This window comes from Eptatretus burgeri, chromosome 9, assembly GCF_056783735.1.
Source record: "Eptatretus burgeri isolate ZD-2024b chromosome 9, Ebu_testis_v1, whole genome shotgun sequence".
Classification (NCBI taxonomy): domain Eukaryota; kingdom Metazoa; phylum Chordata; class Myxini; order Myxiniformes; family Myxinidae; genus Eptatretus; species Eptatretus burgeri.
In genome coordinates, this window is record NC_140969.1 from 87,829,858 (window position 1) to 87,852,357 (window position 22,500).

At 42.1% G+C, this 22,500-nt stretch overlaps 1 protein-coding gene across 2 annotated transcripts in view; it reads right to left on the minus strand.

Moving 5' to 3' along the window:
• Window positions 1-3,230: 3,230 nt before the first annotated feature.
• Window positions 3,231-22,500, minus strand: part of LOC147020558 (protein FAM83H-like) — an 84,219-nt gene continuing 64,949 nt past the window's right edge. For both annotated transcript variants that reach the window (XM_085895997.1, XM_085895998.1), the window contains 3 exons: window positions 10,663-10,830; window positions 8,439-8,563; window positions 3,231-8,215 (listed from right to left, as the gene is read on the minus strand). In XM_085895997.1, coding sequence (XP_085752123.1) covers window positions 5,497-8,215; window positions 8,439-8,563; window positions 10,663-10,830 — 3,012 coding nt within the window. In that variant the 3' untranslated portion in view covers window positions 3,231-5,496. The remainder of the gene's footprint in view (window positions 8,216-8,438; window positions 8,564-10,662; window positions 10,831-22,500) is intronic.

Below are 22,500 nucleotides of genomic sequence, written 5' to 3' on the forward strand. Positions count from 1 at the left end.
CACCTGATGCCAGCCAAGATATACAAAACACTGCATTTAAAAACGAGAACAAGTCATGATAAAGTTAACTTTTAAAAGAGTTAACTTCTCATATTGTCAAAAAATAATAATAATTACCAGCCCAGAACAAATTATCCGAGAACCTACAAAATGTGGTCGTGAAGACATCTCTGAAGAAGAGCAGTAGATATAACCACCACCTTGGCAGAGTAACAGGACAACGTCGTGCGAGGATTGCGTCATGCGCTCATCTCGTGGCAACTCAAAGGTATACAAGGCAAGTGAGAAAAGTGAAGAGTTCACAAAATAAGGCACATGGGGATGTCTAAAGGAAAGTTTGAAGTGTCTGTGCGGTGTGGCGGACATAGTTTGAACTTGGTATAATATATCCAGTCGGGCGGATGCTCGTGATCGAAACGAGAACATAACCCCCCCCCCCCTCCCCCAAAGTAATTTTGGATTGTGCCTCGAGGAAAGGTTACAAATTACAGCCATGGAATGTCTCAAAGTGCAAGTCACATCACAAGCAATTCCATACGCGAGTGCTCGGCATTGTCAGGTAAGGTTTCACCTCACGTGCAGAAAAAGCCACGTCCAGAGGAACTTTTTTGTCCCTCAAATGATGCTGCACACGTCCGCCTTTTTGGGGGATCCTGTTCATCATCCAAATGATGAAGAACTGAACGTTAAATGAAAGGCAGGATTTATTTGGCTGCGGTACTGGCAAGAAGGCCTGCTCGTTCTGAAAGACACGATTGCCGAAGGGATAGATGGCTTTACCCTGCGTCTCGACAGCACCAGGGTGGACGTTTGTACTTGGAACCCATACAAGAGGGCTGAAGACGCAAACTGCTAAACAAGATATTTCAGAATCGTTATGAGTAATGTTATTATAAAATGTTATGGAAATAAGAAATTATCATTTTCTTTATCGTTTATACACATTGTTCGGAGCCATATGCATATGGAAGGATTTAAAGTTAGTTTAACTTTTCTTTTATCATTTGTATGACTTGTGCAACAAAGCAGTTTTACTTTATTTTATGACTGTTCATTTTGATGCATACCCTGGTTTGGTTTTGAGGGGTACAAGACTATGAAACCCAACAATAAGACTCATTTCACCTCATTTCGTTTTAATCTTGCACTGGTTCTGTTAAATATTACAACAAACTATATTTAGATTCTCATTCAGGTTGTTTTGCCATCCAGTGTGTGTTCTGTCCAAATTCCATTACCTGTTGAACTCAAATAGATTGTATTTTATCAATAATCGATTTCATATCTATATTATATATACATTGCCAGACCATGCTATTTGTGGGGGATACATTCCTGGAAAATTTCGCGAATAGCGAATCCGTGAATTGCAGGGCATCATTTCAATAGAAAAAAAAATACCCCCGTGTGAAGGTGACGGTCATCTCTATAATACCACAAGTTCTCAATGTTCAGTTATGACTGAAGACTACTGCGCAGTTCTACAGCGCAGCTCGAACTGCGCAGTTTGGTTAAAGATGACTCGGCATTTTGGCGCGCGCGCACAAATTATATTTTTATTTTGAAAATAAATGCTGACGTTTACATTTCGGGTTTTGAAACTTTTGCACCTTCGGCGGAAAATGTATAAATATACAAGGTCAGCTGCTATGCAATGACACCATTCACTAACTTTTACCATGCCCAGTAGAGAATATATAGCCTCCTCAAGGTAGGGCAGTTTTTGCAACCTTTGAAGTCACGTGACGCGAAAACGAAAGCGAATTTAGAAAATCCAGCCCCACCAAATTTAGATATTGTCCCATAGATTCATTTGCTACAATCAAATTCAAGATCGCTTGAGAAATGTAGGAGGAGATAGATTTTGAAAATCGTCATTTTCGCATTTTTGCCAACTTTGAAGTCACGTGACACGAAAACGAAAGCGAATTTAGAAAATCCGGCCCCACCAAATTTAGATATTGTCCCATAGATTCATTTGCTACAATCAAATTCAAGATCGCTTGAGAAATGGCAGAGGAGATAGAATTTGAAAATCGTCATTTTCGCAACTTCAAAGGCCTCGTGACCTTGACCTTGACCTATGGTGACCTTGAAAGTCATACCATCGTGTACGTATCATCGACCTCTATCAGGATCACTAATGACCAGATCTCCCGCTTCAACTTCATTGTGAACGGACGGACGGAAGGACATCGACACCCACATTATTAGGTCATGCTCCAAGAGATGACCTAAAAAGGGGGGATAGGTTTCCGGCGGTTCATGATTTTGCCTGGTGTTGAGCTTGGGATCCTCGGATCCTGAGCTCAAATCCCCCTTGGCTGTTGAATTAATACCAGGTGGTGTTGACTCTGCCGGTCATCCTTCCGAGGTTGGCAAAATAAGTGCCAGCTTACTGATAAACTGTCGGAGTGGCAACACGTCCAGGATTGTGCCCAATAGCCAAGGAGACTGCTTTGGCAGCAGCAACGCTCTGCACAGAGTATGGTCCCGATGGATGGATGGTTCATGATGGGAAATAAAAAAAAATCCTGTGAAACACCGTGAATACGCCCGCAAAAAAACACTGCAAATGTCAAAGCAGGTCGCATTTTAAAAACTACGAATATGCAGGGTCCGACTGATGATATAGATATATATATATATATATATATATATATATATATATATATATATATATATACATACATACATACATACATACATATATATATATATATATATATATATATATATATATATATATACATACATACATACATACATACATATATATATATATATATATATATATATATATATATTTATATATAATCTTATTTACTTACCTTATATGATAATATGTCACCTGATGTGGCATTTCATCACTTGCCAATGTCTATGTGGCCATGGTATCATCCCAAGAACCTCCTCTTATTAAATATACCATGAGATTTGTTTTTAGTCCACAAGTGAATGCAATAGGAACATCCAGATTAAAGTTCCTACTGAATGGCAGCATGTTTCATAATGCAGTGCTCCTTGTAATGCAGCAAAATAGCACTTTTAGTCAAATGGATTCAACCACAGAATCAAATAAATAAAGGAGCAGACTGTTCAGACTCATTCATATCCCATGGTCCCGACATCCCTTTTGTCATTATTATACTTTTCTTGTCGCTAAACACTGAGCAGTTAGTGTAGTGAACTCGGTTGAACCATAAATGATGAAGAGGGGGGGGGGGGGGATGGCGGACACAGTAACCCATGAGTCAAAGAGCTTGCATAGGGGATGGTTAAAGATGGGGGATGACATGAGAATGTGGGAGATCATGGGTAGAGATGGGGGATGACATGAGAAGGTGGGACATCACCACCTTAAATCCATGGAGAGATGCTGTGAATTTAACTAAGATGGTGAGTTGACTTTAGTATGACCTGATCAGGATACGTTTTACTTTGTGGGATTTACAAAGTATGTCTGCAAAATTCAAACCTGCAACATAGTTCGTCACGAGTCTGAAATGGAAACATAACATTAGACATTAGAAGGAATACCAGGCAAATGCACGGGGCAGGCATGATGGTAGCAATTCGTCTTACAAAATAACTCTTGGCAACCTTCGAATATCAAACTTTAAAATAAAAAAATTTCCATAGTCGGGCATTTTTGCAACCGTTGGTCGAGATCTAACATTAGATTGATCAATCGCTGATCGGTAAACCTTTTGGAAAAATTAATTTACTAGAAACACCCGCTCCCTTCAGGAGCATTGGCAAGTTTTTTTTTCTTCTTCTTCTTCACACCCATGACCTGATCCTGGGTACGACCAACACATCTGCAAATTTTGGTGGAGATCAGGCCAGCTGTGATTTTTTTTTTCCTATGATTTTCAGATGCACATGCATACATAGAACTGCCTTATAAATTTAATCTAGTGGGATTACGTCTCAAAAGTGAAATTCTATTTTATTTGGTTTTTAGTGACAGAAAGAATGGTTAAGACACCACTATTTGTTCGGCTTAATTTGAAGTCAGAGGAACATGAAAGGAAATTGGAATGAGAATGAGAACAAGAGAAAGCAGAGAAAAGTTTTGTGGGAATCTGACATCTCAAAACCATCGATCGAGATGTAACAGAAAATGTACGGATGGAACACCATATTTAGAAAGGAACAAGAAATGCCAGCTGATTACAAATGTACAATACAGTGTATTACACTCTGGAAGAGAACAAATCAAATAAAAAGAAGGAATCTTTTTTTTCTTTTAAAAAAGTATATCTGCAAAGTACGAGCATGCATCACTTCATATTCATAAAGAATGTTTAGATAGTGACAAATTGGTTCAGGAAGAACCAAGTAATTCCAGAAATCGGTTTATGAGATGTATGTCCATAAATTCACACCAAATACCAAGACGTGTGTTTAAATGAACACAGATAATGAATTAAAAAGCTGCGAGATGCAGAAACAAACAAAAAGAAACTCGGGTTGGAGAGTTTTCTCAAACCCCAGAATGCGAAGGGGTCGAGCTGGAGTTCCAATGAGTCTCCAGCCGTTAAAAGAAAGACGTGGCGGTCTCTCATTACATCGATCACGTCGGGCGTGATATGGCTCTTTGGCAACGCTGTAAGGTCCTAATTATCTAATTAACCGTTCAGCGCTGCAAATGTTCTATCCAAAATATTTGCTCTCGATTTGGCTAACCTTCATCCTATCCCATTGGACACAATTGGGGTTCAGTTGGCCAATCTGAACTCTCTCCTGTCCAAGATCAGGTTTTGCCCCCTCTGCGATTGTTATCGGATACTTCATGAGCCTCAGTGCCTGGACGGTAAAACAACAAACGTACATTTTGGTTACAAACTCCTATTAAACTAATGTGAGGAAACATCATTCAAATACACCATCTTAAGACCCCATTGAACTGTCCGATTAAATTATGAAACATGAAACTCGACAAAAAGAGCTGCACTGGCTGCAAAAAGGTAGGATTTCCAAAAGGCACAAAACACAGGAACTAAAAGCTTAAACTACAGGTGTGAGTAAGCACAACCAAGGGAGTATTAAATGGGTCACAGGTTGGGAAAATAACGGGCCAACCTTTCAGCAAACAATTGCACTGGAAGGTTGTTGTGGAAATGCGGATGTGAGGTGTACCCAAACCACATGAACAGCATGCGCACAGTTATGTAGTCGTAGGTACCATAATCAGGACATGGACAATCAATCGGTTTGTTCTATTTTCTGTGACAAACTGCAGAGGCCTGTACGTCAACCCACAGCACAATGAGCAAGACAAAATAACAAATAAATGCATACAATATTCTGACAACCATACAAACCAGAAAACAAACAAGACTCGTACTTCATCAACTGGTAGAAAATGCATTTCGGTCATCACTATGGAAGGTGGTCATGGGAGCAAGAAGCAGCTTGTCGAAGCTCCCAAACAGACATTAATGGTCATGCCATATGGAGGGAATCTCCACATTTTGTGCAAGTAGACACTCAGTAACGCTTTGACCGCTTTGAGAACTTTAACCTCTGCATGAAGTTATTCAGTGTCCGGTCGCTACTTGTACTTCTGTACCCTTCTGAACCAAAATGGTTGGAGGAGCGGTACGAGGAGAGAAAAGGGCGATATGTGGACCGATTCTGCGAGTAACCTGACATGTACGAAGGACGCACAGGACTCGTCTTTGGATCCTTCTCAACACCATCTTGCTTGTAAAAGACCTCAAAGCGGCTGTACACCTTATTATCTTTCCGCATGTGCTCAATTTTCTCGAGGAGGCCAGAGTTACCTTCATCCCCTTCATCCTCTTCACCGGTGTTTCCCTTGACTTCTTTGGCGCTGTTTGCAGCAGCATCACCTTGAGACTCAGCACTTGTCTTTACCGATTTTTCCTGTGTCTCGCCTCCATGGTCTTCTTTTACCAAGCCAGAATTGTCAGCATTGCTCTCTTCAGGAATGCTCACGACTGCGGTATCGTGGTGAAGAGACACACTGCCAGATTTAATGGGAGAAGTAGAAGTGGAAATTGAAGAGGGCTGTGGTAAAACAGTGGAGTTCTGTGAAGGTTCTGACGATGGCATAATTGCTCCTGTTGGTTCTTGTCCCACTCGCGACGCCGCTTTTATGGGCTCTTCCTGCTCAACTTCTTTTGCCGATATGTTTTCATGCTGTTTGGAATCTTCTTCATTCGTGTTCATTTTGTGACTTTTGACCTCGGGTTGTGTGACACTCGTGTTCATTTGGCGATTTCCAACTTCAGGTTGTGTGACACTCGTGTTCATTTGGCGATTTCCAACTTCAGGTTGTGTGACACTCGTGTTCATTTGGCGATTTCCAACTTCAGGTTGTGTGACACTCGTGTTCATTTGGCGATTTCCAACTTCAGGTTGTGTGACACTCGCGTTCATTTGGCGATTTCCAACTTCAGGTTGTGTGACACTCGCGTTCATTTGGCGATTTCCAACTTCAGGTTGTGTGACACTCGTGTTCATTTGGCGATTTCCAACTTCAGGTTGTGTGACACTCGTGTTCATTTGGCGATTTCCAACCTCAGGTTGTGTGGCCCTCGTGCTGTGCGACTCCAAACCGATCCTTTGTCTGTGAAAGTTAACCCGCGCTCCGACTGGATTCAGGTCTGGTGACTCTTTTCTTATCACAGGCTTTTGTGCATTGGTATCGGACAAAGTTGCTTGTCTAGGAGATTTACTACCTTCATCTCGTGATGTGATGCCATCACCGATTTTTTGGAGATTGCCTTTACCCGGTTCCGTTTGCCCAATTTGTTCATTTATACCCCGCTGTACGACCTTTGCATTTGAATATGAATCCATACGAGCTGTGTTATAGATAATGGAGTTTCGTAGGCGTGATGCTCGCAATAGAGGGTTTGTGGGAGTCACTGCTGGAGCTGCTGCTCCACTTGGGTTTAGCCCATGTTCAACCTGAGAAAGACATTCTTTATCTGTGCCTGCAGACATGAAACTAGAAATGTTCTGTGTTGCAGGAGCAACATGACCAGCCCGGAGTTGATCCAAACTCGAGGGCCGTGAACGTGAAGTGTGTCCAATGTTCTCAGCCTCTGGGATATGCAATGCACCCTGGGGCTCCAATCCACATGTCTGTGGCTGCTGAGTGGGAAGGGCATCCTCACTCATCTTAGCATGTTCAGTACTCTCTGAAAATGGGTCACCACTTTTATCGGTGTCCTCAAAGTTTTCTGTGGAGTTCAAAAACGAGTTGATTCGCAGGCGCCGAAGACCCTGTTTGCTGTTTTTCTGAGTAAACACATCACCTTCTGCATCAGCATCAAAACCAATCATGCTTCGATACGGTCTTTGTACCGTCGGCCTCAATCGCTCGGGTTTCCGGTTTCCCATTGCTTTCAGTCCAAAGTCCTCTTCATTGCTTGTGGGAAAGTTTTTGTGGGATTTTCTAAGGGTCGAAGAATAAACATGGATCACATCATCCGTATGTTCATTAGATCGATCATCTGCCTCTCGAGAGGTTACTTTTCCTTCCCTCAACTGGTTCCAGTTGCTGGAAGGAATTCCCACACGGGATTCAAAATCTGACTTCACACCCAAATCTTCATCCTGTGTGAGATCTTCCCACCAACGTGTGCCCAAGTAACGGTGTGAGGAGCTAATAGGTCTCTGCAGATAATCCCTGGTCGGATTCTCACAAACAAGTCCTCGATCACCATACCGTCGTTCGATCTCCCGAGTCTCTGCAAAATCATTCCTCTGGTAATCTGCTCCCCCAAAGGTTTGTGAACGACCAGGAGTGCGCCTATTCATTCTCTTGTAGTCATTATCACCATAGCTATCCAAATGATGTGGGTGGCCTTCCCAATTGTCCCACTGGCCTGTTGGTTTTCGTGCAAACAGTTGTGACTTTTCGAACGAGTCATGGAAAGAATTCCTTGGATTAAGAAGTGCCGGAGTGCGTTTGGCAACACGATTGGAGGAGGATGAGGCCCAGGAGCCTGCAGGAGAACCCTGTGAGTAGATCCTTGGTAGGAAGCGTGACCTGCTATTTTGCCGTGATATAGATTCAGGGATCTTTACTTTCTGGGGCATAGCTTCCTGGGCATCTTGCACCGATCGCGACTGGGCATAAAGAATTCGGAACTCTTCTTCAAACATCTGCACAATCTCACCAGCAAAAACCTCCACCATGCTGCGGTGGATCTTCTCGTGAGCCCAAGTGAAGCTGCAGCACAGGATAAAGAGAAGAACACACAGTAAGTGAAACATTACTCGACTCGAAGGCTTTACACAAACTTACAACAATCACCTTGCAAACAAAAACTTTTTTAGTGGCCTCGGACAACCCGGTACTCAAATATATCAAAATGTTTCTTTGGTAAAGAGACGTAGAAAACGTAAAGTTCACTTCAAATTTCAAAAACAAATATACAAAGAGAGTTGAGGACCTGTAAGTGCCACAAATGACAATTTCAAAGTCAATCAGCAGCAACTTTCCAAGAGTTTGGCCTGAAAACTTCATTCCAGACTTGCAGTGATAACAGCAACCAGGAAGTGTCCTCACGATCATGTTCTGCAAAACAAACACATCAAACATGACAAATCGAACATCGTTGATAAAATGCAATGGCGTGAGTGGTCAGAAAAAGTGTTATTGCCGGGGTTCCAAATTGGCCTTTCGGTTGATACTCATTTTAAATACAATCAATCAAGTGCCATACTCTATGCAGAGCGTCGGTTCTGCTGGAGCAGTTTCTTGGCGAGGTTTATAATCCTGGATGAGATGCCAATCCAACAAGAAGTCAAGGCAGGAAATTGTAATTTGTCAAAAGTGCTGGCAATAGATCACCAACTCTTGCTGGTGCAGACAACAGGACGCTTTGCGATCAGTAACGCACACCAACCAATGCCAGAAGACAGAATGTTCAGTTTAACGTCCATCCGAGGGATGGCACACACATCAATGAATCACCCTGCCTGTGCCTGTGAATCACAAGGATGACAGTTTATAGCTGGGCTGAGATTTGAACCCAGGCTCAGAGGCGAGTGTGCGATGCTGCAAGCCATTCTAAATGCCTTTAAATAATAAAGTGATATTACACTTTTGGAGTAATGTTCAGTGGAAATGTGAACAAATAAAAACAATGGATCCAGGTTTGATTCTCTGATTTATGTAAAATAGTTGGAGAACCAACTCGGTCATAGTGTGCAAAACATATTTTGATCTAGAGAGAGACAAGTCTGTGACATTCTTTTGCTCAGTTTCACTTCGTTGACAGAGTGGTGTTTTTAAGGTCCATGACATTTCCATCTTTCTATGGACTCTCAGGGTCGTACGTGTTACTCCTCCGTGTGAACAATCACCTTTCTCCTCCGCGTGCATGTAACGAGATTCCGTACAATTTGCCAAATTTAGAGGCAAAGTACTGCTAAACTGCAGGTTCATGTTCCGATTCATGTTCTGATTCGTGTTCTGCAGTGTTCAAAATATGCGATTAAATTGACATGAAGTTGTTCCTCAGTCATAGACGGACATCTGTAGACAGAGGGACAGACAGACAGAATGAACCAATTGCTTAACCCTGGTTTGCGCTTCGTGTGGTTATAAACATCATGAATTGGCACAGCTTGGCGATGGGTTTTTTTTTTCCCCATCCATCCAAATGCCTTGCCCTTCCACATGTATTGTGGGCTTAGAATGCAGGCTGTTTACCCATCACTGCCTTGCATGGTCTCACACTCCCAATATTTCTGTGGGTTGTGGGTGATTGGTTATGGGTCTCCACCTCCAGAAAAAAATAAAAAAAAAAATAAAATCGCCTTGTGGACCTGATGACAGGCAACTGACAGCCATCTGGTTTCACAGATGATTGTAGAATACCATGCCTCCATGAAGTACCAAATTTAGTTCAAGAGTTCAGGGTTCCCTCAAGGACTCTTGGTCCAGATCACACTCAGTCTCCAAAATGCCTCATATCAACCAGGTGGCTGGGGTAGCCAGCTATCCAAGACCACCCTGTAGAATACAAGTAGCCAAGGTGGAGAGACAAGAAAGGTCATTTTATAACACAAGCTGTAATTCCTAAGAGCGTAAGCTGTCATTCATTGGTAGAAAATGTTTATTTATTTGTATGCAGCCTGTGGCTGCTTGGCTGCATCATTTTCTATGGGTGCAGCTGTGCTGTTGATGCAATGATACCAGTAAGCTGGTACTCATTTTGCCAACCTGAGAAGGATGACAGGCTGAATCAACCTCACCTGATGTTAATTCAACGGTATGACGGGCTTGGTAGTCAAGACCCTTAGATCTTAAGCCAGCTACCTTATAACCATTAAGCCAACACCAGGCTTATGGTAGAAAAGGTCACGCCACATCTTTTAACCAACATTTTAAGTCATAGTCATATTCATAGTCATAGCTGTCAATCTTGGACCATTGACCCAAGGATTACTAACAAGGCCTCGACTCACCAGAAACCTGCAGACGATGACTAGCATAAATAGACAAACGAATGCAGTTCTCTTCTTGGTAAATGCATAATCGTTTGGGAGGAAGAGTGAAAACCACAATAATGACTATTAATGATAAAAAAGACCATTTCTTGTTAAAATAAGAACTCTGGATACAGAAATAATACAAACATTTTAAAATATCTGACAAACCGACCGTACCTGCAGTCGTTTGGGATCCAGGCCATGCTGTTGGCACATTTTGTCGAAATATGGAAAGTTGATCTCATCATGCAGGATGTACACGGGTACACGATGGGTGGTGGCTGCCTCAACCAATGCTTCAAAAATGTCCACATCCGTGAAAATGTCCATCACAACCGCCACAAGCTGCAAGACACACGAGTAACTCCGTTACAACACGCAGCGATCGAGTGAAATGTACAACCTGCACGTGCAGATTAGATACCTGTGTATAAACATGTGATTGAATGCCAAACCTGAACAGAGACAAATGCCAAACCTGGACAGAGACAAATGCCAATCCAATCCAATCCAATGTCCGTATTCTTTCCAGCGCATTGGCATGACTGAAGCAAGCCTCTTAAGAGAATAAAATGCGGCGTTTGTCATTGCCTTTCTCAGTGGTGGTCAGGGCAGGAATCTGTAATTTGTTTAGGGTTGTTGTTGTTTCATATCAGCCTGAGGCTGCTGGTTACAATATTTTTTTCTGGAAGCGTGGCTTTGCTGCTAATGCAGTGCCCCTGTTGGCAGAAAACTGGTACTCATTTTGCCAACCTCAAAAGGATGACAGGCTGAGTCAACCCACCTGGTGTTATTTCAACACCATGACAGGGGGTCAAACTCAAGACCCTAACATCATAAGCCAGCCACCTTCATCATGAAGTCAATACTCGGCTTATTTGTTGAGGGTGCCTGCACACAAAGGCCTATTCTTCGAAAATACACTGTGGGATATTTAACATCCACCAGTGAATGCTCGAAGACGATGCAACTGGCTTCACATCCCTCTTAAGGACGGGCGTACTCTACGATGCTATGCCATGGCTGTGAATCATCAGGATGTCAGTTTATAGTTGGGTCGGGAATCAAGCCCAGATAAGACAACACAAAGGCAAGTACATGACCTCGAAACCATCTTGTCAGATCAGGTCAGGTATGGGAGCATGCGCCAGAGCAGCATGTCACTGCGTCTCCTTTCTGCCGCTACTCCAGGGGCCTCCATCTGGCCATCCCCCAGGCAGATGCCTGGCCCATTCCCATCTCCTTGAGATGCTGATCAATTTGCTGCAACCACGAGGCACGTGGTCAGCCCATTGGCCTCCTGCACTCACGAGGCTCCCTCGCTGAGAGAATCTGATGAGCAGGATCAGCATCAGGAAAACGAGCCACAAGTCCATACAGCTGCAGCTGATGTTTACGGACTATGCAGGTAACAAATCTCATTTGACTCTATCTCATCAACCGCTCGTTGGACACAAAGTCAGACCAGGGATAGCCAAGGAGTCTCCGAAGAGACCTGGTACCAAAGGAATTAAATCTCCGTCTCAGATCCCTGGTTAGAGTCCAAGTCTCACATCAGTAGAGCAAGACTGAAAGCACCAAGGACTTTCGCCCTCCTGCACAGGTACCGACAGCGCCAAACCCCATGGTCCAATGAATCCATGACTCTCCAGGCCCGACCCAGACATATATTGACCTCTGGCTCACAGCCAGCGGAGACATGAATCTCACTGCCAAGGTAAGTGAATCTCTCCGTGTCCTCAACGTCCTCAACACAAACAGGCACAGACAAGATAGCAGCATCCAAGATGTCATTGAAAGCCTGGATTTTAGTTTTTACCCAGGAAATCCCAGCATATCCTAGTGGCTCCGACTCCCCATTCAGTACCTCGAGGGCCCCCAAAGGGATATCCAGTCTCCTCAAAGATGACTGCATCATCTGCGAAATCAAGGTCAGAGATCTTGACATTCCTAAACAATTCACCGCAGCTTGATCTCTCCGACATCCACCCCAGAATCCAGTCCATACAAGTGTTGAAAAATGTGGGGGCCAGTACACACCCCTGATGAACTCCAGTAACAACTGAAATAAGTTGGAGATGGAACCACCACATCTCACAGCACTCTCAGTACCAGTACCATCTTGACAACCCACAAATTTGAAACAGTAGTGTAAAAATCACGTGCCATAAAGACACCACGACAACAACATGTATAAAAAAACCTTGAATGTTTGATTCACCTCCACCTCACCAACCCCTCCCTCCCCCTTTCATTCCCTCCCACTCCATTAGTCCTATCTCATCTCAATCCCACTGCCCTCCCCCTCTTCAGTTCTTTTCTTCCTTCATCCTTTATACCCTTCACATCTATTCAAACACATATGGGGGTGGGATGGGATTGGGTGAGTGGGGGGTTGACCATTTGTGCACAAATGGTCATCGTTAAAACCACTATTAACACTGTTGTGGCAAGGTTCTACATATGGGGCCCCAGAACCATGAGAAACAAGGATTGAAGTTCACCGAGAACAACTTAGGCGAAAGACTGACGGGTGAATCTCAAAACAGAAACTTCAGATCAGAGCACATCAAAGAAAAGAATTCATCATTTGAAGAGATTGCAAAACAATAGCAGGACTGTTTATGTGACAGAGGAGATGATTCATTGATGGTATGAAAGAATCACAATGGCTGATAACTAAGTTTTGAGTCATCGGGGAATCCATAAAGGCCTCTGGTGGTGTCATTCTCTTGTGATCTCCTAGGCCTGAGTAGAGAGAATTTTGCACTTGAACACAAAGACCTGCCACGAACAGCAATTGCAGAAGTACTATCTTCTAAAAGGTTGATATTGCAATTTATCAGCAATTCCAATGAAAATCTATGACAGGTACCATAGGAAAAGAAAAACAATTCAAACAAGAAAGAGATCAATCAGAGATTGCAGACCCTCACCAGGACTTGTTTTGTGTGGTGTTTGTGTAGTTTCGCATGGTATATTTTGTGTGGTGTTTGTGTACTGGTGTGTTACGTAATTAGAGACACAACTAGAACTGCCACTTTATAACTGCTGGTAGTGATGACTGGGTACCAATATGGCCCGCTTTGATGCAACCCCGCTTTGATCGGACACCTGACCCTGACATTTATTATTATTATTATTATTATTATTATTATTATTATTAATATTTAATTGAATTTAGAATGGGATTAAAATAAATTCAATTCAAATCAAATAGAAGACCAAATAGGTACAGTCCTGCATTGGAATAATCACAAGGAACCCAAACAAGCAAAAAGCAAAGATGAAGTCATCAGGAGGAACCTGCATAGGATTTCCATTTCAGCTGCTACTCCTCTACCCTCAAACTCATCCAGGCACAGCCAAGTAAGCCTTATTCCCACCCCCCCAATTTTTTTTTTAAATCTAAAAAACAAAAACAACCCAGATCAAAAGATTAAATAAATAATTCTGGCTGCCAGACCATGTATCCGATCAAGTTGAAATTTAAAACATTTATTCCGTATCACCACTAGATCATAATTGTGAAGTTCCACGTCTATTGATTAAGCAGTTCCATATAAAACATTATTTAATATTTTCTTCAATCCATATGGCAGCCAAACCATGTTACCTATGAATTATTCCTGAAGAAATTTGTATACCCAAGGCTTTAGGAACATTTGTATGAAGTTTCCCCTTGATCTGTCCAGCCGTTCTGGAGAAAAAGATATTTGTAGGTTTTAAGGTAAATCCAATATGGCTACCAATCCATGTGACCCATGACATCAACATGTGTGAACTTTTTGTTCCTTATGGATAAGTGGTCCTATATGTAAAGTTTCGCCTCGATCTGTTCAGCCACCTCAGAAAAGAATATTTTTGAAGATTAAAAAAAAAACAATATGCCTGCCGAATCATGTGACCGGACATTATCAATTATTTTTTTCTGTGGACCAATTTATCTCGAGATGACCCTCAAAAATTTTCATACTGATCAGATGTAGCATTCTACATAGGCAATTATGACGTCATAAAAAGGACATTATCCATGAGGAATACTTCCCATGTGCCAAGTTTCAATTTTTTTCCTTGATGCAGTTTCAGAGATACAAAGGCCCACAATTTTTCCATTTAACCAAAATGGCTGCCACACCACGTGACCTACGACATCATAACATTCTACATGAGTAGTCGCTCCGATGGTGAAAATTTCGTCTCAATCCGATAAGCGGTCGTGGAGAAAAACACAAAAGTTCTGTGCGGACGAACAAACGACGACAAATGGACCCGAAATGCAATCCCCTCTTCTTCGGCGCGGGTAACTCGAGAGTTCATAGAACCTGATACCCCACAGCATGTAACTTAAATTTTAACAAAGTAGTGATTTTAACAATCGATTAGAAAATATCTGAAAGTTTAGTGCTGTTGAAGTGGTCCAGAAGCAGTCCCAAATAATACCCTTATACATCACTCCATCGAATCTTTATTTCGATTGAAGGACAGCAAAACTGGAGGTTCTTGGAAGTATTATGTAGGCAATTTGTGTTCTGCAGTGTTCAGCTATATAATTCAGTTTATTTACATGACCTTTTTACAATCTTTATTATATTTTAATTAATTCCAGGTTTTACCATTTTCCGCAGTGTCTATTACACCGCCTTCTCAAACACATTACATTAGTTATTCGTGCCTGTTGTTTGTATCCTTTATAAACGCCCTTAAAAACAGTAAGTTTCCTGTTTGGAATGATTTTTAATTTTGTTTGACTGCCAGGCCGGCAGACAGAGTTAGGTGATTATCTTACTCCTCTCCACGCATGTGCAATTTAGATGAATTCAGAACCAAAGTAAAGTCAAATGACAGACTTGTCTTCCTATTCATGTTCAAAATAAAACATTCCATTTAAATAAGCTGTTCCTCGATCATAAACTGATAAGACGGACAGACGGACGGACAAGAACCAATTACTTAACCCCACTTTTTGCTTTGCGCACACGGGGTAAAGATCCCAGTGTACCATATTTACTACATATAATAGCGGGATCTCCAAGCGTTTGCCTTGAGTTGAGAGGTTTGACCTGAAGTCCAGAACCCACTCCCTCCTTCCTCCCCTAAACTCCATCTATTACCCATACTACCCTTCCTCTTTTTTTTACCCTTACCCCCTACAGGTTTCACCGGAGGGGACTATAGGTTTCCTCTCCATCTGTCCGTCCCAATTGTGGTTTTTCAATATTTTTCCCCATACCCTTTTTAACATATTCAACCAAAACATGATACATTGCTTGATGATGAATAAGTTACAGAACATGTTCAAGTTTCATGGCATTTCGTCAATTTTTCACAGTTACAGTATGCCCGTTTTAAAGTTAGAAAATATCATATTATTATACGTGGGTCAGTGTTCAGCTGGCCTGACTCCACCCCAATAAAATCATGTACCACCATTACATGAAGCAGTACAGATCGGCAGGCCTTAGGCCAAGGTGTTGGTCCATGGCCCAGTGCCCAGTGCCATTGGAATGATCACAGGTGTATAACCACGATGTATTATATATGTACATAAGCCATACGCACGTTTTTGATTCACGTATGTACATCAGGTCATTTTAACATGAAATAGGCAAAGCCGAGAAATTAACAAAACACGGTGGGTTAGAAAGAAAGGGTCTTCTTCTTCGTCATTGTAGTTCTCGAGCGTGCGTTAAAGCAAGCTAATTTTATCTCCCGAACATTCATTGGGACCGTTAGGAGATATGTACGGCAAAGCAATTTTCGATCTTGTAATTTATTATTATTAGCTCACCTGGACTTCAGTCAGATGAGCTGATGCGATCGAGTGGTGTCTGCAGGCGAGTGAGTTAGTGAGGTCAGTCAGTCCGTAAACACTTCAGTCATTACCGCTTGAACTAAACACATGATTTTAATGAAACTTGACCACAACCTTCACCACCCAGGACGTACCAAAGTTTATCGACCACAACAAAATCTGCGCTCATTAAGGGGATCTCTGGGGTGGGGTTTAACCCCCCAAACAGGTATTTGCTCTCTTTTCCGAAACTACACACACAACTTCTATGAAACTTGACCATCACCCATGATGACCGGTCTTGTAGGGTCAACCTACGATACAAACTCATTTACAACGAGAAGGGCACTTGGTAGAGCACATACGTCTGCCACGTAATACCTGATCCACGAGAAAATATCGGGGCCAATACATTTTTGAACGAGAAGGGCACTCGGCAGAGTGCATACCTCCGCCACGTAATACCTGATCCACGAGAACATATCGGGCCCAATATATTTTTGAATGAAATATCATGCTAAATATCGTTTTTGGCCCTATCTCTCAATGTTGAAGAATCACTTTAGAAATTAAATAATTCTCGTATCTAGATCTGGATTCGGATCTTCACCAAAATTGAATCAATTCGGCCTTGCCACACACCCAACAGGTCTGTCGATCAAGTTTCATCCGAATCCGTCCGCAACTTTTTGACATGTGCTGTCTATTAGTTTAGCCCTATTTCTCAATGGTGAAGAATCACTTAAAAAATTATCAGATCCAGATCCGCATTCAGATATTCACCAAAATTGAATCAATTCTTTGTTGTCACACTCCCAACAAAACCACCGAGTTTCATCTGAATCCGTCCACAACTTTTTGAGATATCGTGCTATATATCAATTTTGGCCCTGTCTCTCAATTGTGAAGAATCACTTTTAAAATTCCAGTAGTCGGATCCAGATCCGGATCTTCACCAAAATCTAATCAGTTTGTCCTTGTCACACACCCAACCTGTCCCCAATCCTCATCTGAATCCAAATCCGTCCACAACTTAAGATATCCTGCACACAAACAAACAGACAAACAAAGAAGAAGTCATCGTGCAGAGCACGATACTGTACTTGCAAAATCCATAAAACAAATTTGACCTCAAAAATAATTGGTGGTTGAATTAAATGACCAAATTTGCAAATCCTCTTCAAATTTAAAGTGAATTGGATGAAAATTGACAATTTTAGAATTTTGGCCTATGTTGAGCTTTTCGCCAATGTGGACCTCCAAAATAATTGGCTTGTTGAACCCAGTGACCTGAAATATAAATCCTCTTCAAATTTCAAGTCAATCAGATGAAAATTGAGGATTTTAGAAATACTACCTGAGTTGTTGACCTTTGGCCTACAGTACGTTGACCTTTTGGTCGATGTTGACCTCAAAAATAATTGGCTGGTTTAATTCAGTGACCTGATATGCAATTTGCAAATCTTCTTCAGATTTTAAGTCAATGGGTTGAAAATGAAGGATTTTAGAAATACCACATTAGTTGTTGACCTTGGGCCTATGTTGACCTTTCAGTCAATGTTGACCTAAAACAATAATTGGATGGTTGAATTCATTGACGTGAAATATAAATCCTCTTCAAATTTCAAGTCAATCGGATGAAAATTGAGGGTTTTAGAAATACCACTTTAGTTGTTGACTTTTGGCTTATGTTTGAACTTTGACCTTTTGACCTAAAAATCAATAAGCTTTTTCCTTATGACAAACTCTACCATGTGGTGAAGTTTTGTGACGATCTGTTTAAGATTGTGACCTGTAGGTGACAAACAGTCAGACAGAATAACAAAAACAACTGACCAATATACTTGAAAAATCTTTGATTTTGCAAGTAACAAGAAAAAGACGTCGTGCAGAGCACGATACTCGCAAAATCCACCCCCTCTACAAAGGCTGCCATGGATACATCAAATTGTCCATTTCATTAAGATTAAAATTGACAATCTCTATCAAAGCTCAGGTCAATCGGATAAAAATTGATTATTTTTCAGACTGATATTGATGATTTTAGAAGTTTGACCTTGAGTTGACCTTTGACCTTTTGACCTCAAAAATAGTTAGTTTCCAAATTCAGTGACACAATATGCAAATCTTGTTCAAATTTCAAGTCAATCGGATGAAAAATGACGATTTCACTAATTTGACCTCAAGATGACCTTTGACCTCAAAATCAATATGCTTCTCAGTTGAGACTACCTCAACAACTCGGTGAAGTTTCATGACGATCGGTTTAGAATTGTGACCTGTAGGCAATAAACAGACAGAATAACAAAATCGACTGACCAATATACTTGAAAAATATTCGATTTTGCAACTAACAAACAGACAGAAAGAGGTGAAAACATCACCTCCCTCACCTTCGGTGGCGGAGGTAACAAGAACAGCACTTGGGAAAGAGCGCACACCTCCACCAGGCTGAACAGTTGACGTTTTGTATCGCACTGACAGGCAGGAACCGGATCTGGATCTTCACCAAAATCGAATCCTGTCATCCTTGTCACACAACCTGTCCACCAAATTTTGTCCGAATCCGGCCATAACTTTTTGAGATATTCTGCTCACAGACCAAAAGACAGGGTTGAAAATACAACCTCTGCCCACCTTTGGTGACGGCGGTAATGAGCTTCCAACAGGTAGTACCATGATCATCTATCTATAATTCCAGCAATGTGTGTCTGTGTCTGTCTGTGTCTGTCTGTCTGTCTGTCTGTCTGTCTGTGTCTGTCTGTCTGTGTCTGTCTGTCTGTGTCTGTCTGTCTGTGTCTGTCTGTGTGTCTGTCTGTGTGTCTGTGTCTGTGTGTGTGTGTCTGTGTGTGTGACCGCTGTTTCTCGACAACCTCTGGTCCGATCTAATTGAAACTTGCCAGGTATATTGCTGGGGACCTGAGGATGTGCCTTTTCAAGGTTTGATATTAATCGGACAAGTGCTTCCCAAGTTATGGCCATTTATTTACCAAACCAATGACAAGACACGTTGTTGCGTGGGCGTAGCCGATGGGGAAGGGAAGCACAGCCACGTTCCCCATTTCGGGTTACAACGTACGGGCTTCCGGAGAGTGATGACTTCGTGTATTCTAATAATTTCTCGATTTCTTATGCGCATTTATAGATAAACAGAATGGCCCAAGTTATGATCGTTTTCATATTAGACGGTGCATAAATTTCGGGAACATCAGAGTGCTGGTATGCTCCAAACCAGGAAGTAAATTTTTTCTCTCTTCTCTCTCTTTTTTGTTTTTCCTTGCCACGACATTGCGAAAAAGTAAAATACGTTGGCGCTAATTGAATAATTGGGTATTAAAAATAAATTGCGAATAATCGTAACTGCGAATAATATCGAACTTCCGGGTCACGCACGTACGGGCACGTGAGAGAGAAGAAACGGCCTGTGTGGTTTATTTATTTTTTATTATTATTTTTTTATTGTTTATTTTTTTACGGGCACGTACTAGTCTAATAAATGTCATTTTCTGTTTGTCCGTGTGTGTGTGTGTGTGTGTGTGTGTGTGTGTGTGTGTGTGTGTGTGTGTGTGTGTGTGTGTGTGTGTGTGTGTGTGTGTGTGTGTGTGTGTGTGTGTGTGTGTGTGTGTGTGTGTGTGTGTGTGTGTGTGTGTGTGTGCAACACCAGTCACGCCAAAACTACCAGGCTGATCGCCACCAAACTTGGCACATGGACCAAGTTTGACCTCATGGGGAACATGGGCTATTCAGGGGTTCAGGAGAGAAGGTCCACAAAAATTCTCCATGTAAATGTATATGGTGTAACTCCACACGGTGGTGGTGGCAGAGGGTATTACAAGTCAGCTGTGGAGATAACTTGCATTTTAACACTGCACATGTCCCCAGAGAATGGGATGACCCAAAGCCAACCTCCACTAACCAAGAGAGCCAGGGGAAGGGTGGGGGGGGGTAGTAGTAGGGAGGGGAAGGAGCGGGAGGTACCCAGAGTTTCCCAGCAACACCGGGCACCCATGCCAGTGATAAATCAAACTTATTTGAAGTTTAATATTTGTTTGTTTGTTCGGGAAGAATCGTGGTGATGGTGTGTGTGTATGTGTATGTGTATGTGTATGTGTATGTGTATGTGCATGTGTATGTGCATGTGTATGTGCATGTGTATGTGCATGTGTATGTGTATGTGTGTGTATGTGTATGTGTATGTGTATGTGTATGTGTGAGTGTCACACAGTAGATATCACGAACATGTGACATTAAATAGATGAGGTTGGCACAATACATCGTTCAGCTACACAGCACAGCCAACCAATCGATTGAACAAAGTCCGAGTAAACTGTACTCCACAATAGAGAGAGAGAGAGAGGAGAGAGAGAGGAGAGAGAGAGGAGAGAGAGAGGAGAGAGAGAGGAGAGAGAGAGGAGAGAGAGAGAGGAGAGGAGAGGAGAGGAGAGGAGAGGAGAGGAGAGGAGAGGAGAGGAGAGAGAGGAGAGGAGAGGAGAGGAGAGGAGAGGAGAGGAGAGGAGAGGAGAGGAGAGGAGAGAAGAGAGGAGAGGAGAGGAGAGGAGAGGAGAGGAGAGGAGAGAGGAGAGAGAGAGGAGAGAGAGAGGAGAGAGACAGACAGACAGTCAGTCAGTCAGTCAGTCAGTCAGTCCTCCTCAGGCGAAGTTTCGTTTCTGGTCCACAAGTCTTCTCAAGCCAAGAGTCGGCAAAGAACAATCTCATCTGTGTTGCCATGTATGATGCGGTTTTACTTTGTGAGACATTATCCGCGGTGATGCTCCATGCTCACTATCACAGCCAGGAGGGGCAATTGATATTTAAACGACTGTGGTCATCATTGGTTCGATATTTATCGATGTGCCTTCCTGATGAGGGCAAATAAGCCCGAAATCCAGACAGACGGCTCCGTTTGATGTTGACCATGTCATCTTGGTCTGTTTGACAGAGTCGCCGGGCAGAGGCCTCTGTGCTGGACAGGACGTTTTGGTGTAGGACAATGTCCAATGGAGATCGCGGGAGTACTTGTCACACTCCACATGTATCGATATGCATTTATATTCCGTAAAATATTGCAAAGAGTTCAGAAAAATGAAAGAAGTTACCGGACGTTTGGACCACCCTGTACGTTACATATCGCCTTTTGCGCGAGGGGACGGTGATGGCGCTTCATTCATTGTTCTGCCACAAATATTGTGCCATTACCTGTAACAGGTTTTCAGTTCACGTAATAAGATGTATTTGTGTGCTTGAGTGGCCTCTCGTAAGCGCACGTGCCGTCGAACAGCGCAACAGGTGTATTCGCTCTCCTCAATCATATTCACAGTTGCCCACCTGGAGAACCACCTGCAGACCACCTTGTTGTGGAACACTTTGAATCGCTAATCTGCATTTGTGCAAGTTAGAAATACGATCCACTGTGTCGTACTCGGGAATTTAATCTTCATTAGAGCAAAGAATCAGAGGTTGTGAATCGGAAGTCATGTGACGTTAACGCTGCGAATGAAAAACGAAGTGGAAGTGCGTGGGGAAGGAAACCGACAAGGTGGCAGCTTGGGAGGCGATTTCACGTGCATGCAAAAATCTGTTTATGCAGCTCGTCTCTAATTCATGTAATTATTACGTTTCAAACTGACGGCCGATTCGTGGAGTAAAAGTTAATAAACACGTGCGGACAGTTTGTCACATGCTCGCTACTTCGACTGTGTTGAATTCTTGGCAAACAAAGCTATATATATATATATATATATATATATATATATATATATATATATATATATATATATATATATATATATATATATATATATATATATATATATATATATATATATATATATATATATATATATATCTTCTTCTTTTGGCTGCTCCCGTTAGGGGTTGCCACAGCGGATCATCCGCATAATGATTTGGCACAGGTTTTACGCCGGATACCCTTCCTGATGCAACCCTGGTTGCCTCTTATGAATCAGGGATAATATATATATATATATATATATATACATATATATATATATATATATATATATATACATATATATATATATATATACATATATATCATCTGATCGAGTGAACTCGAGCATTATCAACAACTCTTCTCCACAGAACCCATCTCTCCATACAGCCTGGCAACCCACCTGCCAATACCCGAATCGCGCTCTCGAGTCTAGAGCATCGATGTAGGTTAGGGCCGGTCTACCTCGTGTTGTGTGACCGTGCAATGG